The sequence below is a fragment of the Accipiter gentilis genome, chromosome 17 (genome assembly GCF_929443795.1).
Source record: "Accipiter gentilis chromosome 17, bAccGen1.1, whole genome shotgun sequence".
Classification (NCBI taxonomy): Eukaryota; Metazoa; Chordata; class Aves; order Accipitriformes; family Accipitridae; genus Astur; species Astur gentilis.
This window is the reverse complement of record NC_064896.1, coordinates 1,337,213-1,350,285: the sequence shown is the minus strand read 5'-3', so window position 1 is coordinate 1,350,285 and position 13,073 is coordinate 1,337,213. Positions and strand designations below refer to the sequence as shown.

Sequence of the window (13,073 nt, the reverse complement as noted above, 5' to 3'; positions counted from 1 at the left end):
CTTTACTTTCTATAAACTATGGAAGAAGGATTCAAAACAGTTTACTCCAATAAGAGATGTTTGCCAGTACAGTCAGCCTTGTTCAGTGAAGCTTTGGCTGTTGCTCACTTTCAAACAAGGCTGAACTTTACACCTTTGAGTTGGTGGTACTTACAGCATGTGGGAATCTGAATACCTTCATGTTTCATGCAGAAATGTCCACGCTTCTTACAATAAGAGTCTAAAAAAAATAATTATAATGCTTACTAATTTGCATTGGCAACGTACTTTCAGCAGACTAAACAGCTACCTGTTAGATTGACTTTTCTTCACTGACCGACTTCAGTGATTTCAGATCTGGCTTGCAGTAAATGTAACTAATTTTAAATCTGTGTTGTATGAGTGAATTTAGCAAACTAATTTGGAATACAAATTGTTTCTTCAGACTTGGTGTGTGTTGAATTTTGAGGTATGTTATTACAGTGTAGTTTTACGACAGATATACAAGCTGTCAGGTGTCTGTTTTCCAATAGGTTAATACCTTACTAGAACTTTTAAACTCAGCACACTCAGGATCAGTGCTGATACTTTTGGATGTGAGACTACACTACTTGAGAAGATCTGCTGGGCAGCTTGTAACTGGGTCTTCAGAAAAGACAAAGCAAAAGACAATTTTGAAAATTCCTGGCAATGTTTCCAGGAGTACATGCCCTCCATATGTGTGCAGTCACGCTTGTCTCTGCTGGGAGATGAGACCTGGATCAGGCAGCAGGGATCAACCGTGGTCCCTTGCAAGGTAGAGGTGGAGCCAGTGTCATGGGAAGGCATTCTGTAGCTGTGAGCAGGAAGGAAATGTGAATTCTGGCAGAGCAGATTGCTAACAACAAGTCTCCATAGCACTGTGTAAATGCTTCTACTGCAGTCCCCACTGAGGACCAGACACTTTTTACCTTCCCGTGTTTCAAAAAGCAGCATTCCCCTGTGAGCTCTGTGAGGACTGTATGCATGTGTGTGCTTTGTGGGCACAGCATCAAGTTCAGTGGAAGATTCTGAAAGGTAAGTGAGCAGCCACTGCTTCTTTCACAGGTTGCCCTTGCTTCATTTACAGGCATCTCTTTCTTTAAAATCAGAGTAATCCTTAGGAAGTTTTATAGGAATAGATTCTTTCAGAACAGGTTTTTTTGGGTTTTTTTTTTTTTTTTTTTTTTTTGCTTACCAGCTGAACACATTTTATCTGAGTCAGTCATTAATTCTTAGGACAACTAACTGCATATCACAATAAGTTTACAAATGCAGTGTTAACACAGGGGAGCTGAAATGACTCCAATGTTTAGTTTGTTTAACCTTTTGAGTGCTGATAGAGCATAGCAACTCAGTTTCTATTCTAGTAGGAGTTACCTCACCTGTTAGGAATGAATCAACTTTAAAAATATTGACAAAGATTAAAAAAAACTTCAAAGACGAGAGCTTTTGGCACACATCACACATACCAAACTAGTGTTTGGCTAGTAAGTGCTGTGGATCAAAGTAAAATACAAAGATGCTTAAACAGCTCAAAGCAAGTGATACTTTTAGAATCTATTTTGGGGCCTTGTCAGGACTTACTGAGAGTTACTGCCACTTATACTCTCCTTGGTCAGTCAGCTCTAACCATGTGCTTTTTCTTGGAAAACAAGTTATTTCAGAAGAGACACAACAGAGAAGAGCTGGGATGAAAGGTGTTTTAATTGTATTAGTCTATTAAAATATTTCAAGCAGTATGGAGTTCAGTGTAAATAAAGGTAACTTACAGATGATAATATGTTGAAGTGTAGTTTGTTCTTGAGCTACAAGGTTGTCATTTAGTAGAGAGCTATCTTGAAATTTTTACACAGTTCATGGCATATACTTGTAATCTTACAGATTGTAGCTTTTTTCTGGTTTTATTGTATCAAAGCCCCTCAGGATTCAGTTGGGAGCAGCTCTCTGATTCTGAGAGGCAATTTAGATCGTCTTCCTATATCTTCTAGTAGTTCCTATTACCATTTGTTTCTTCTGCTTCTCTTCCATGTTTTGGTTTACTGTGCTGAACTTTTGATTGTTTTGGCCAACAGACTAGGAAATGTTGCTGTTTTGACAGATGTATTTAGTAAATTAAAAGGAAATATTTATAAATGGTCCTTTCACACATTGTTTCCCTGAAAAATGACCATGCATAAGAATGAACTTTGCTTCTTCAATGATAATGCTTTTTTTATTTTCATCCCTGGTGTGATTTATTTTTCCTAATAGAACAGGAAACATTAATTATTTTTTTTCTGCATATGTTCTAGTGTGGAATATATTAAAGTGCTTCAGTTGAATTGATATAGCATCTTTAGTATAGTGAGAGGGAAGAACGGGAACATGTAACATGATTTTTAAAATAAAAGCCTACTTCCCATTTTTGGAGGGTACTAGCTCTCATGATGAAAAGCAACCCACTTTCCCAGCAGTTGCTCCTGTGACGGCTATTGTGCTGTTCCTGAAAGTACCCTGGCAGTAGTTGGAGTATTCCGTAACCATAACGTAATTTGGCTTTAGAGAGCGGCTGAAAGTGAAGATGTTGCAAGTCAGTCCACTGGAATTTGCTTAAAATGGATACAGCAGCACAAGTTAATCGGTTGTGTTTACATACCTAATTTTAAGCAGTACGTGAAAAAAGGGGTAAAGTTGTGCTAATACAGTTCCTTTTTTCTTTCTGGCTTTTATTCATTAGTCACTTTTGCTGAAAAGTTTGTTGATAACTTTTACGCAATACTCAGTTAAAGCAAATTTTGTCTTTACTATCCTTTTCCTAATTCCCAGAGCAATCTTAGTTTTTTCGCTCTTGTAGAACGTGGGCGATGAACATTGCAGAGCATTTGTTTCACAGATGCTCAGGTTTTGGCAGTTTGTTGTCAGAGTGCCTCTTAGTTCATTTCATGATTTAAGATGCTTTTTAGCCATTGAAATAAGCAATTAAAATAACTTTCAGTATGTAATCTCTGGACCATCACAATTATTGATGCTCAGTTTTCTTGGGGACACCATGAAAACTTGCACAGTGTTTATTTTATTCTCTCTTAGGGCAGCAAAGGCCAAGGACTTCTTGCTTAAACAGAGCAGATTAAGGGGTCTCAAAGCCACAAGCAGTTGTGGACTGCTGTGTGTGTTAATGATTAGTTTTTTACTGTATGATCCTTCATGACTCATATTTGGAGCTTCCTTAAGTAACATGAGAGAGAATATCTGATGATTTAAAGCTGAAGTGCTGATTGCATATTAGAAATAAATGAACACTAATAAAAATACAGCTCTTAGTTAAAAATGCATGTGTTGTGTTTATCCAGTAATGATTAACACCATTGTAGTTGAAGTGTCTGCTTGATCGGGAGTACCTAAAGTTCTACTGCGGGATTTATCACGCTGCACAGCCCTCAGATGTATCCTGGAAATAGAAAGACAAATTTTAAATGTTTGTAGGCATGCCACCTCTATCTGGAGCTGGGATAACTTAGTGGTGGATGATTTTGGAACAGGTTTTGGAAAATACGAGGCAAAAACCCAATTATTCATGTTACAGGAAGTCTTAGCATCTTTCCAAGGATGCTTTTGAAAGGATGAGAATAGCTTACCAATCCTAAATAAGTAGAGTATAATAGCAAGTTGCCTTTTCAGTGCACTGATTAAAAGTAAGGTCCAATTTCTTTGCAGTGTCATTGGTGGCCTTGTTTTGCTAATGTGGGTGTTGCAACCTAATTTGAATGAGAGTTCTGTTTTCCTGACTCAGAGTGCACATGGACAGATCTGCAGAGAAATCAGTCGAACATGATCAAGTACGCGTGTATTGTGTTTGCATGGCAAGGTTTTGGTAGCGGGGGGGGGCTACAGGGGTGGCTTCTGTGAGAAGCTGCTGTAAGCTTCTCCCATGTTCGACAGAGCCAATGCCAGCCGGCTCCAAGATGGACCCGCCGCTGGCCAAGGCCAAGCTAATCAGTGACAGTGGTAGCGCCTCTGTGATAACAAATTTAAGAAGGGAAAAAAAGTTGCTGCAGCACAGAAACTGCAGCTGGAGAGAGGAGTGAGAACATGTAAGAGAAACAATCCTGCAGACACCAAGGTCAGCGACGAAGGAAGGGGAAGAGGTGCTCCAGGCGGCACTGGAGCAGAGATTCCCTTGCAGCTGGTGGTGAAGACCCTGGTGAGGCAGGCTGTCCCCCTGCAGCCCATGGATGTCCACAGTGGAGCAGATCTCCCACCTGCAGCCCGTGGAGGACCCCACACCGGAGCAGGGGGATGCCTGAAGGAGACTGTGACCCCATGGGAAGTCCACGCTGGAGCAGGCTTCCGGCAGGACCTGTGGCCCCGTGGAGAGAGGAGCCCACACTGGAGCAGGTTTGCTGGCAGGACTTGTGACCCCCTGGGGGACCCACGCTGGAGCAGTCTGTGCCTGAAGGACTGCAGCCTGTGGAAGGGACCCACACTGGAGCAGTTTGTGGAGAAGTGTCTCCCATGGGAGGGACCCCCCACTGGAGCAGGGGAAGAGAGTGAGGAGTCCTGCCCCTGAAGAGGATGGAGCAGCAGAGACAATGTGTGATAAACTGACTGTAACCCCCATTCCCCTGTGCTGCTGGGTGGGGGTAGGTAGAGGATTTGGTAGTGAAGTGCCTGGGAAAAAGGGAGGGGTGGGGGGAAGGTGTTTTAAGATTTGGTTTTATTTCTCATTACCCTACTCTGGTTTGATTGGCAATAAATCAAGTTAATTTTCCCTAAGTTGAGTCTGTTTTGCCCATGACAGTAATTGGTTGAGTGATCACTCCCTGTCCTTATCTTGATCCACGAGCCTGTCATTATATTTTCTCTCCCCTGTCCAGTTGAGGAGGGGGAGTGATAGAGTAGCTGCGTGGTGCTTAGTTGCTGGCTGGGGTTAATGCATGAAAATGTGTCCAACTCTGAAACAAGCTCTGCAGAATTATGAGTATCACTCCAGTATTCTTGTTTGGTAACACTGGGGATGTTTTCTGACAAATAAAAAATATATTCAGTTGTAACCTGGAAGTTGCCTGTCTGGACTTTTCCCTTCTTATAGTATCATTTTTCATGCATTCTATGTAAAATTCCAAAACATCAATAACACTGTATACAGATCCACTTATAATAGTAAGGCAGTAAGGTAAGAAACTTTTTCAGTAGCTATAATTTTGCTGTTGAACATGCATAGATAGAAGCAGAACAGTAAATCTACCAGTACACTGATTTTTTTTTTCTTTGCCCAAATTACTTATAGCTATGCAATATTTTATTAACTTTGAGGGGGAGAAAATGTAACTTGTAGAAATTCCTAAGGAATTCTGTTAAATGCTAAATAAATTGCTTCTGATATTGTGAATGGAACTTATGTATTGTTTAAAGAGAGCAGATTTTCTTCTCAGCTTCATTAGCTACCTCTGGAATTGCAGAGTTCAAATTTTTATACCAACTGCTGATGTGGAATACTCACCAATCCAAATGCTTAACTCAAGCTAGCACTTAGTCCCTTTCCCAGCCCATTACTGAAACCTCCAGTTTCTAGGAATAAAAATAGAAAGGAGACTAGGAACTTAGTCTGAGGAGCAAAGGAGTAGAGTCCCCGTCTTCCTCAGCAAGTCAGGGGCCAAAGCATTTTCCATAGAAGCTGAAGAACTATACTGGAACCAACAGGGATTCAAAAGCTGGAGCATATTTTGCAGCATGATCAAATTCTGAATTGTAAGAAATTTTGTTTATGGCTGGATACAGTGATTAGATAGGTCCACTATTACTACAGTTGAGAAGCACTGTAATGGCTGGACAGAAGAAGCAGTAGAGCTCTCCTGACTGTCTCTGGTATGCTGGATTTTCTTCCCCAGCCCTTTGTGGAAGGGAGGTCACGAAAGGAGGTTGCTGGTAGTGTGAAAGGGAAAGTTTGTGAAGGTCCCTGTCTGAAGCTGCAAAACTGTGTGTTATGCATTTGACTCTTGGATACTGACAGAAAAATCTGACTGGCTGAAAGAAATACAGCATCTTGAATTTTATCAATTTGTACCAACCTTCAAATGTAAACAATATGACATGCCTCAACTCTTGAGTTAATAGTCCTGAATATTTTTTCTTTCCCTTGAGGTAAGAGATGATGAACATCCTTTAGAAAACCTTGCTTGTTGATACAAAGTTGATGTTTACAAGAGAATGGGTCAGGTAGGGTATAACTGAAACAACTATGTGGTCAAACTTACTCCTTGAAACATCTTTTAAGGGACTCTTTAACCTTTACCTGGACACATGCCTGAAAATAGCCCAGGTAATTCATAATTATAGCTATTCTGAGTCATTTAATGCTACAGCATAATCTCTTCTGTCTTTGAATATTTGGAAGGACATCTGAATTATTTTGGCTGCAACAGAACCCCTCGCTGGATGATACTTGCTTGTAATTGATCATAGCAACTGCATAAAATGCACAAGCAGACAGGACACGTATGTCCAGGATTCAACCTCAGTGTTCATAGTGAGGCAGATCTGTGCAAATAGGGTTACATTCATGTATCTTGGATTAACATTTTTGTTTGTGATTCTTTCTGAATATTGAGAATAGTTTGGGGTGTGGATTTTGTTGGGTTTTTTTTGACAGTAAGCCTTTTTATTTCTTCATTGTTCTTTAAACCAGTGACAGCTGGCTGTACTGATAGTGATGTGACTGAAGTGAAATGGTTTGTCTCTTTAAAGGTATTCTTGCTTAAGCTAGCAGCGTACCCTCTGCCTGTACCTGGGTTTTGCATTAACTTGCTGCTTTCAAATGTAGCTCTCATATTTGTAATTACTCTGGGTTGAAAGCCTTTTATTCTTTTCGCAAATTTCCTCCTTAGACTGAAATAAGCCTTCTATTCTGAGCCCAATGTCATTAATCTGTTATTAGGCAGTCACTTCAAACATGGATATTTCCAGTCTTATCAAGCTTCATGTCACTCCATAGTTTGTCAGGCTGCCGGATGTTGCCTGTTCTCTTAAATCTGCTGCATAACTTCATTTTTCAAGTACTTTTATTTCCCTGTTTTGTTCAGGTACAGCTGACAGGTGCTTGCAAAGATGTCCAAAACTAACAAATCAAAATCTGGATCCCGTTCTTCCCGTTCGAGGTCTGGATCAAGATCACGCTCACGTTCCTTTTCCAAATCTCGCTCCCGTTCTCGTTCTGTCTCACGGTCAAGAAAACGCAGACTTAGGTAAGTGTGTGCTGCTCTGAAGCCAAAGGGTGTAACTGTGGTTTTCCCCTCTGTCCTGTTCAGATGGTTTGTCACTTAATTCTATTCCCGGGAAGGACTTTGATTAGATTCTAGGACAGATAGTGTCCTGTGTCTTAGACTGTTTACTGTACTGTTTTGAAGTGTTTTCAATGAGCTAGGAGAATAAATTGTGACTGTTTATCAGCATTGTCAAGATACTTCTTCTGAATACCTTAACCTGGTCTCTGTAGCATGTTTTTGGTGAATGATAATTTTACTTTTCTGTGCAGGTCTTTTTCCCCTGATATGGATACTAAGGTACTCTAATGTACAGTTAAATCAGAAGGTGTTTTGTTAGTATAGCTCATTTTGTCAGGCATGCAGTCCACAGTGGAGCTGTTACATCCTTTTTAGACTGGGCCCTTACGGAAGACTTCTGTACTTTTTTTCCCCTCAAAGTTATTAATAGAAGCCCATTTCAAAATGCATGTGGTTTTTTTCCCCATGTTCTTCTGCAGTTCTTAATTGCTGCTGTATGTAATGGGATAGCCTATTGTGCTTTTCCTAATTCTAAGTACGCACATTCTCTGAGACCAAGTTTCCTATATTAAAAGTACTCATGGTTAATGATGATGTTTGAAATTGCCAAAGCAGGACAAAATGTGAAAAATCATAGCTTTTTATCCTGAATTGAGGTTATTTCGGGATTTTGCTTTTGGTCAGACATTTGCTTTGCTGCTGTCAGTGAGAGAGCTTAAGTGTGTGTTCCGTAGTCAGAGTTGGGAAGGTCCATAGTAAAACATGCACCTTTGTTTTGTTAATCTTTGGCTTTTTTAAAGCTTTTAATGTAATTGATCCCAGACTTGAGGGGCCTTTGTGGACATTGCATGCTTTCCCCCTCTTTCTAAAAATGAATTCAAACAAGTTTTAATGTCAGTTTAAGATACTGCTGTGAAAGGTAGGGGCAATTTTTGTTGTTGTGTCCCTGCCCCTCACTTCACCATACAGGAGTCAGTTAATGGAATTGATCGTTCTGGATGGATAAAGTAGACAAAGTTAATTTCACTGCAGTTAATTTTGAGAAGTCATTAATGTGCGTAATAGTTGTTCTTACCTCCCTGAATTGCTTCTGATCAGGCCACTTAAAGGCTCACATCTTCCCTGGATATCAGGATATCTGTTTTTTCCATTTCTTTTGGCTAAGCATTTTCTATCTGGCAAAGGCATTCCAGTTGGACTGGGTATAAAGTTCAGCTGCTTTTTCACTAATCTTAAATTAATAACACATATTCTGAAAATCATTAGATTGTAAACACATGCAACTGTTAACAATTAAAGAGTTTTTTTTAAATGCAGAGGTTCTAATAAATGTACAGTTGGAGAGAGAAGGACATGACAAAACTAAATTAGAGGCGGAGACTTGAGTCAAACCAAGTTCTTTGCAGAAGGAAGCTGGAAGAAACATGGTCATTTGGGAATATCTGCCTAGCGATGAAGGAACTTTGACAGTTGAAAACAAAGGCATCCTGTGCAAACATGATTGTTTCCTCTGTGCTGCTGCTGAATCTACTTGTGCTTTGTAAATAACTCCTTTTTTAAAAATAGAATCAAAATGGAGGGGGTTAGTACAGACAAGTCATCTTGTATGTCGTTAGGATATTCTCTGAGGTAGGTGTCATTGTATCTGGGCATAAAAGTCCATTGTTGTGTACTTCAGCATGCACCACAAAAATTGTTGTACTCTTCATTTGGTAGGTTTACTGTTTGTTCTAAGTTGTTTTGCCATGTTGGAGTCTGCCTGATATTTCTTGCTTTCTTTATGACTTTATTTTTCATTTTTACCTATTGTGAAATGGTGGGTGCTTTAGAACTGGAGAAGTGTGTATTAGCTGGCTAGCTACAGGGGCTGGCAGAGTTGGGAAGACTATTACTTGCAGTGTTTCTTTTGCATAATATTTACTGTATTTTTCTAAAAAGATTTGTAAATAATCTCTGCAATTTTTGGAGTGAAATCTCCCTGCTGCAAGCCTCTGTAAAATGATAGAACAGATTTTGGAAGCAGTGTACAACAGGTCCCTTGCTGGTAATTGATCACAAATGCAGCAGTTGTCTGATAATGGGAGTGTATGTGTTCTCAGTACTTTTGACCAGGGCTCATTATAATTGGTTCTTGCTGTCTGCCTCTTATGCTTTTGTCTCAGATAACTTGCTTAGGTTTTTTGATTATTTGAAGTAAAGGTTGAAGCATATGTTAAAGTTATCATTGAGCTGTTTGCTAGCAATGACTATACAGTTTCATGCTAAAATGTAATGTATTTGATAGGTGGAGGAAATAAAAACAGAACTAGAGTTCATCTCTGACTGCAGGCATATATGCTAATCTTGTAGGAATTCCTAACATGGCAGCGTTATGGGGGTTTGGGGCGTGAGCGGAGAGGGGGCAGCAGTGAGTTGTGTATTGTCAGTCTGTAAAAGAAATACAAGTCTACTGGAGTATGACTAATGAGTGTTTTAGAGCCAGATCTCTCTTAATGTAAGAAGGGACTGTGGAAATGGTTTCAATGAATATTATTTACTAAAGTTCCGTTTGGAAAAATCTCTTTTCTATTTAAACTTACTAGTTTGGACACTTTCTCTGTTTTACTAATGCAAATTTGCTAAAATTTCAGACTTTCAGTGGAAGTTTGTTTTTCTAACAGTAGTGAAGTACTTACTGTAAAGCTGGCATTTAATCCAGAGCTACAGTGGGGCTTTTAAACAGTTATACAACTGCAGCTCCAAAATTTTAATGGAAGAGACTATTGGAACAATTAGCCCTTAATGTTTTGCCACTTAAATCTGTGTTCTTACAGGCTTTGTACTTGTCTTGGATTCTGTTCTGTTCTTTATGAATGTTCTTGCACAGTGTGGAGGCGAGCAGAGGGACTCTGAACAGTGCCATCTCGCGGCGTGAGGCTGGAGAGCGAGTGCATCCCTCTGCTGTCCCGCTTGTTTGGAGCTCCAGCTTCTCAGTTGTGACAAGGGGTGCACCTTTTGAAACTTAAAACTATAGACCAGTGTGCCATTTGCTTCAGTAGTGCTCTTCTCATGCTGAGGTGTAGCAATTTATTTAACTCACCTGGCAAAGAATTGGGGTTTCATCTTGATTATCAGAATTTCAAAAGCACATGAGAACTTGGGACACAAGAGGAAGATACAGGATCTGTTCTAATAATGGTAATGTGACATGCATAAAGAAATACTACTTTGTGGAGGAGATCCAAGATGAGGTATAACCTTGACCTTGAGCTGTAAAGGGCTGGAATTCTGAGATGTCACTTTTTTTGAAGCTGGATAGCAGTCATGTTCATCCTAGAAAAATGAAGAGCAACATGGACTTATCATGGGCTCTGCAGTGATCCTGAAGTCAAATATTTGTTTGGTAGTAGCACTGATACAAGTTATTTCCACTCCAATTTATTGAGGGCAAAGTGTAATACCTCGATTGGGTGAGGATAAACCAAAGAAATTACTTTTAAAAGCTTAGAAATTAATTTTTCAGGTTCTTTTTTATAAAGCTTCAAATAAAAAGTTGTGACAGAAGAATAAACTTTAAAATATTTGTGTAATTTTCTTCTTTATCAGTTCTAGGTCCCGTTCAAGATCATATTCTCCATCTCATAACAGAGAACGGAACCATCCAAGAGTCTATCAGAACCGGGATTTCAGAGGTCATAATAGAGGATACAGGAGACCATATTATTTTCGTGGCCGAAATCGAGGGTTTTATCCATGGGGCCAGTATAACCGAGGAGGATATGGGAATTACAGGTCAAACTGGCAAAATTATCGCCAAGCATATAGCCCTCGCAGAGGGAGGTCACGCTCTCGTTCGCCCAAGAGAAGGTCTCCTTCACCAAGGTCTAGAAGCCATTCTAGAAATTCTGATAAGTCATCTTCTGATCGGTCAAGGAGGTCTTCCTCTTCCCGGTCTTCCTCAAATCATAGCAGAGTTGAGTCTTCCAAGCGTAAATCTGGAAAGGAGAAAAAGTCATCTTCCAAGGATGCCCGGGCATCTCAGGCTGCAGGAGATAATCAAGGTGATGAGTCCAAGGAGCAGCCATTTGCAGGAGCAGTGGCTCAAGATGTCAAGGCATCTGAGGGATCAAAACCGTGGCAAGATATGACCACCTATGGTACAAGTTCAGCATCAAGAGCTTCTGTGTCTGAACTTAGCCCAAGGGAACGGAGTCCTGCATTAAAAAGCCCTCTCCAGTCAGTTGTGGTGAGGCGTCGTTCTCCTCGGCCAAGTCCATTGCAAAAGTCAAGCCCTCCACTGTCCAACCCATCACAGATGAGCTCTGCTTTACAAAGCAGCAGCACCTCCTTTCAGGCAGGCTCTCATCAGAGTCCATTTGACCATGGCTCAGCAGGTTTGAGCCCAACAAGGAAGAGCCCTGTGTGCAAAAGTCCAACACCAATCAGTTCAATTTATGGTACATCTCAGAAGGAGGAAACCACAGCTCCTGGAGGAGGAGCCTTCTCAAAAAGGCAAGTGATGTGTTTCGTTGTGCTGCAGTATTTTTGACAAGCCAGCCTGCATGAATAGGCACTCTCCATGAGCACTGTAAGGGTTCTTGGTGGGTGTGTGTGCAGGCTCCAGCTGGAAAGAGGCCCCCGGGGTGTGCAGGGTGCCATGCTAGTAAGCTGTCAGCTATTTGGGCCTGGTACTGTCTAAATCACAGAACAAAATATAGACCTAGCCCTGTGTTGCAGGAAGTTGGAGTTAGTTTTCTGACTTGGATAGTTCTAAAGATTGTGTATGTTCCCTGCAAAAATGTTCATAGCTGATGAACACTTGAAGGTGTGCCTGATGAGATTTTCTAGCAACCTAACAGTGCACACTGGAAGCTTGCATTTCTAAGTTATTTTCTTTTCAGTTAAAGACATTTTTTTGGTATTGCATTCTGGAATTTCATTAGATATTATAAATTAGAAAAATTTAATTAAATCTTACTGCATGTCCTCCTGCAAGCAGCTTAAGGCAGGTGTAGTTGCAGTGCTTGTGCCTGTGTATGTGGGTAGTATGAGAAACTAAAGCACCGAGATCATCACTAAAATTAAGACATCCTTCCATATCGAAGGCATCAATTTACCATGTTTCTGTTTGCTTGGTTAGTCCATTGCAGATTCCTGCCTGACGGTGATGCTTTGCTTTAAAAGATACGGTAGAATACACAAGTGCTTCTAAATCTATTATTTTTAAAGTTATTTTGAACTTATTCTATATCAAGGATGTCTGAAACTTAAAAAAAAAAAAAGAGCTGTAGCTCTTGGGCTTTCCAAAGCACTGAGCTAATGTCCTTGGGCTTTACTGCTGTTTCCTCAAAGCTAGGGTTTTGCTTAATGAATGCTGTAAAACATAGTTCTGATGCTTTAAACTAGCTAAACTGTTGTTCTCACTAGAAGTGTTTTGTCTTCTCCCAGCAAAATAAATATTCTCCTCTGTTAACCTTTTTGCTTTTATTTGTATTTACAGTCTGTCATGAAATATTTAGCTTACCTATGAAACTTGCATCCAAAATTTGAAGTAGCTTTTGAGGCTTTTATTTCCAGTGTGTTGTTTAAAGCAGAACAGCCCAGTTTGAAAGTTTTGATGTGTTATTCTCCTGAACCAGGTTTGTAAGTAAATAAACCGATTGGGTAAGATGTTACTATTTTCCTTAAAATGAATCTGTGGGTAAGCTGTTTTTGATTTGTTCTTAAGCCTCATTTCATCAGTTCTGCATATCCATTTTCTTCTACATTTGCTGAATTTATGAGAACTAAAAGTCTAAATCCAGGCTGAGTAATCTGCTTTACATTTTAACTATT

At 40.0% G+C, this 13,073-nt stretch overlaps 1 protein-coding gene across 3 annotated transcripts in view; it reads left to right on the top strand.

Annotated features, from left to right (window-relative positions):
* Window positions 1–13,073, top strand: part of THRAP3 (thyroid hormone receptor associated protein 3) — a 35,608-nt gene that overhangs the window by 12,746 nt on the left and 9,789 nt on the right. For all 3 annotated transcript variants that reach the window (XR_007508463.1, XM_049819892.1, XM_049819891.1), the window contains exons 4-5: window positions 7,059–7,220; window positions 10,845–11,750. Coding sequence is in view for 2 of the 3 variants with exons in the window: in XM_049819892.1 (XP_049675849.1) it covers window positions 7,084–7,220; window positions 10,845–11,750 (1,043 nt within the window). In the remaining variant the exon portion in view is untranslated. The remainder of the gene's footprint in view (window positions 1–7,058; window positions 7,221–10,844; window positions 11,751–13,073) is intronic.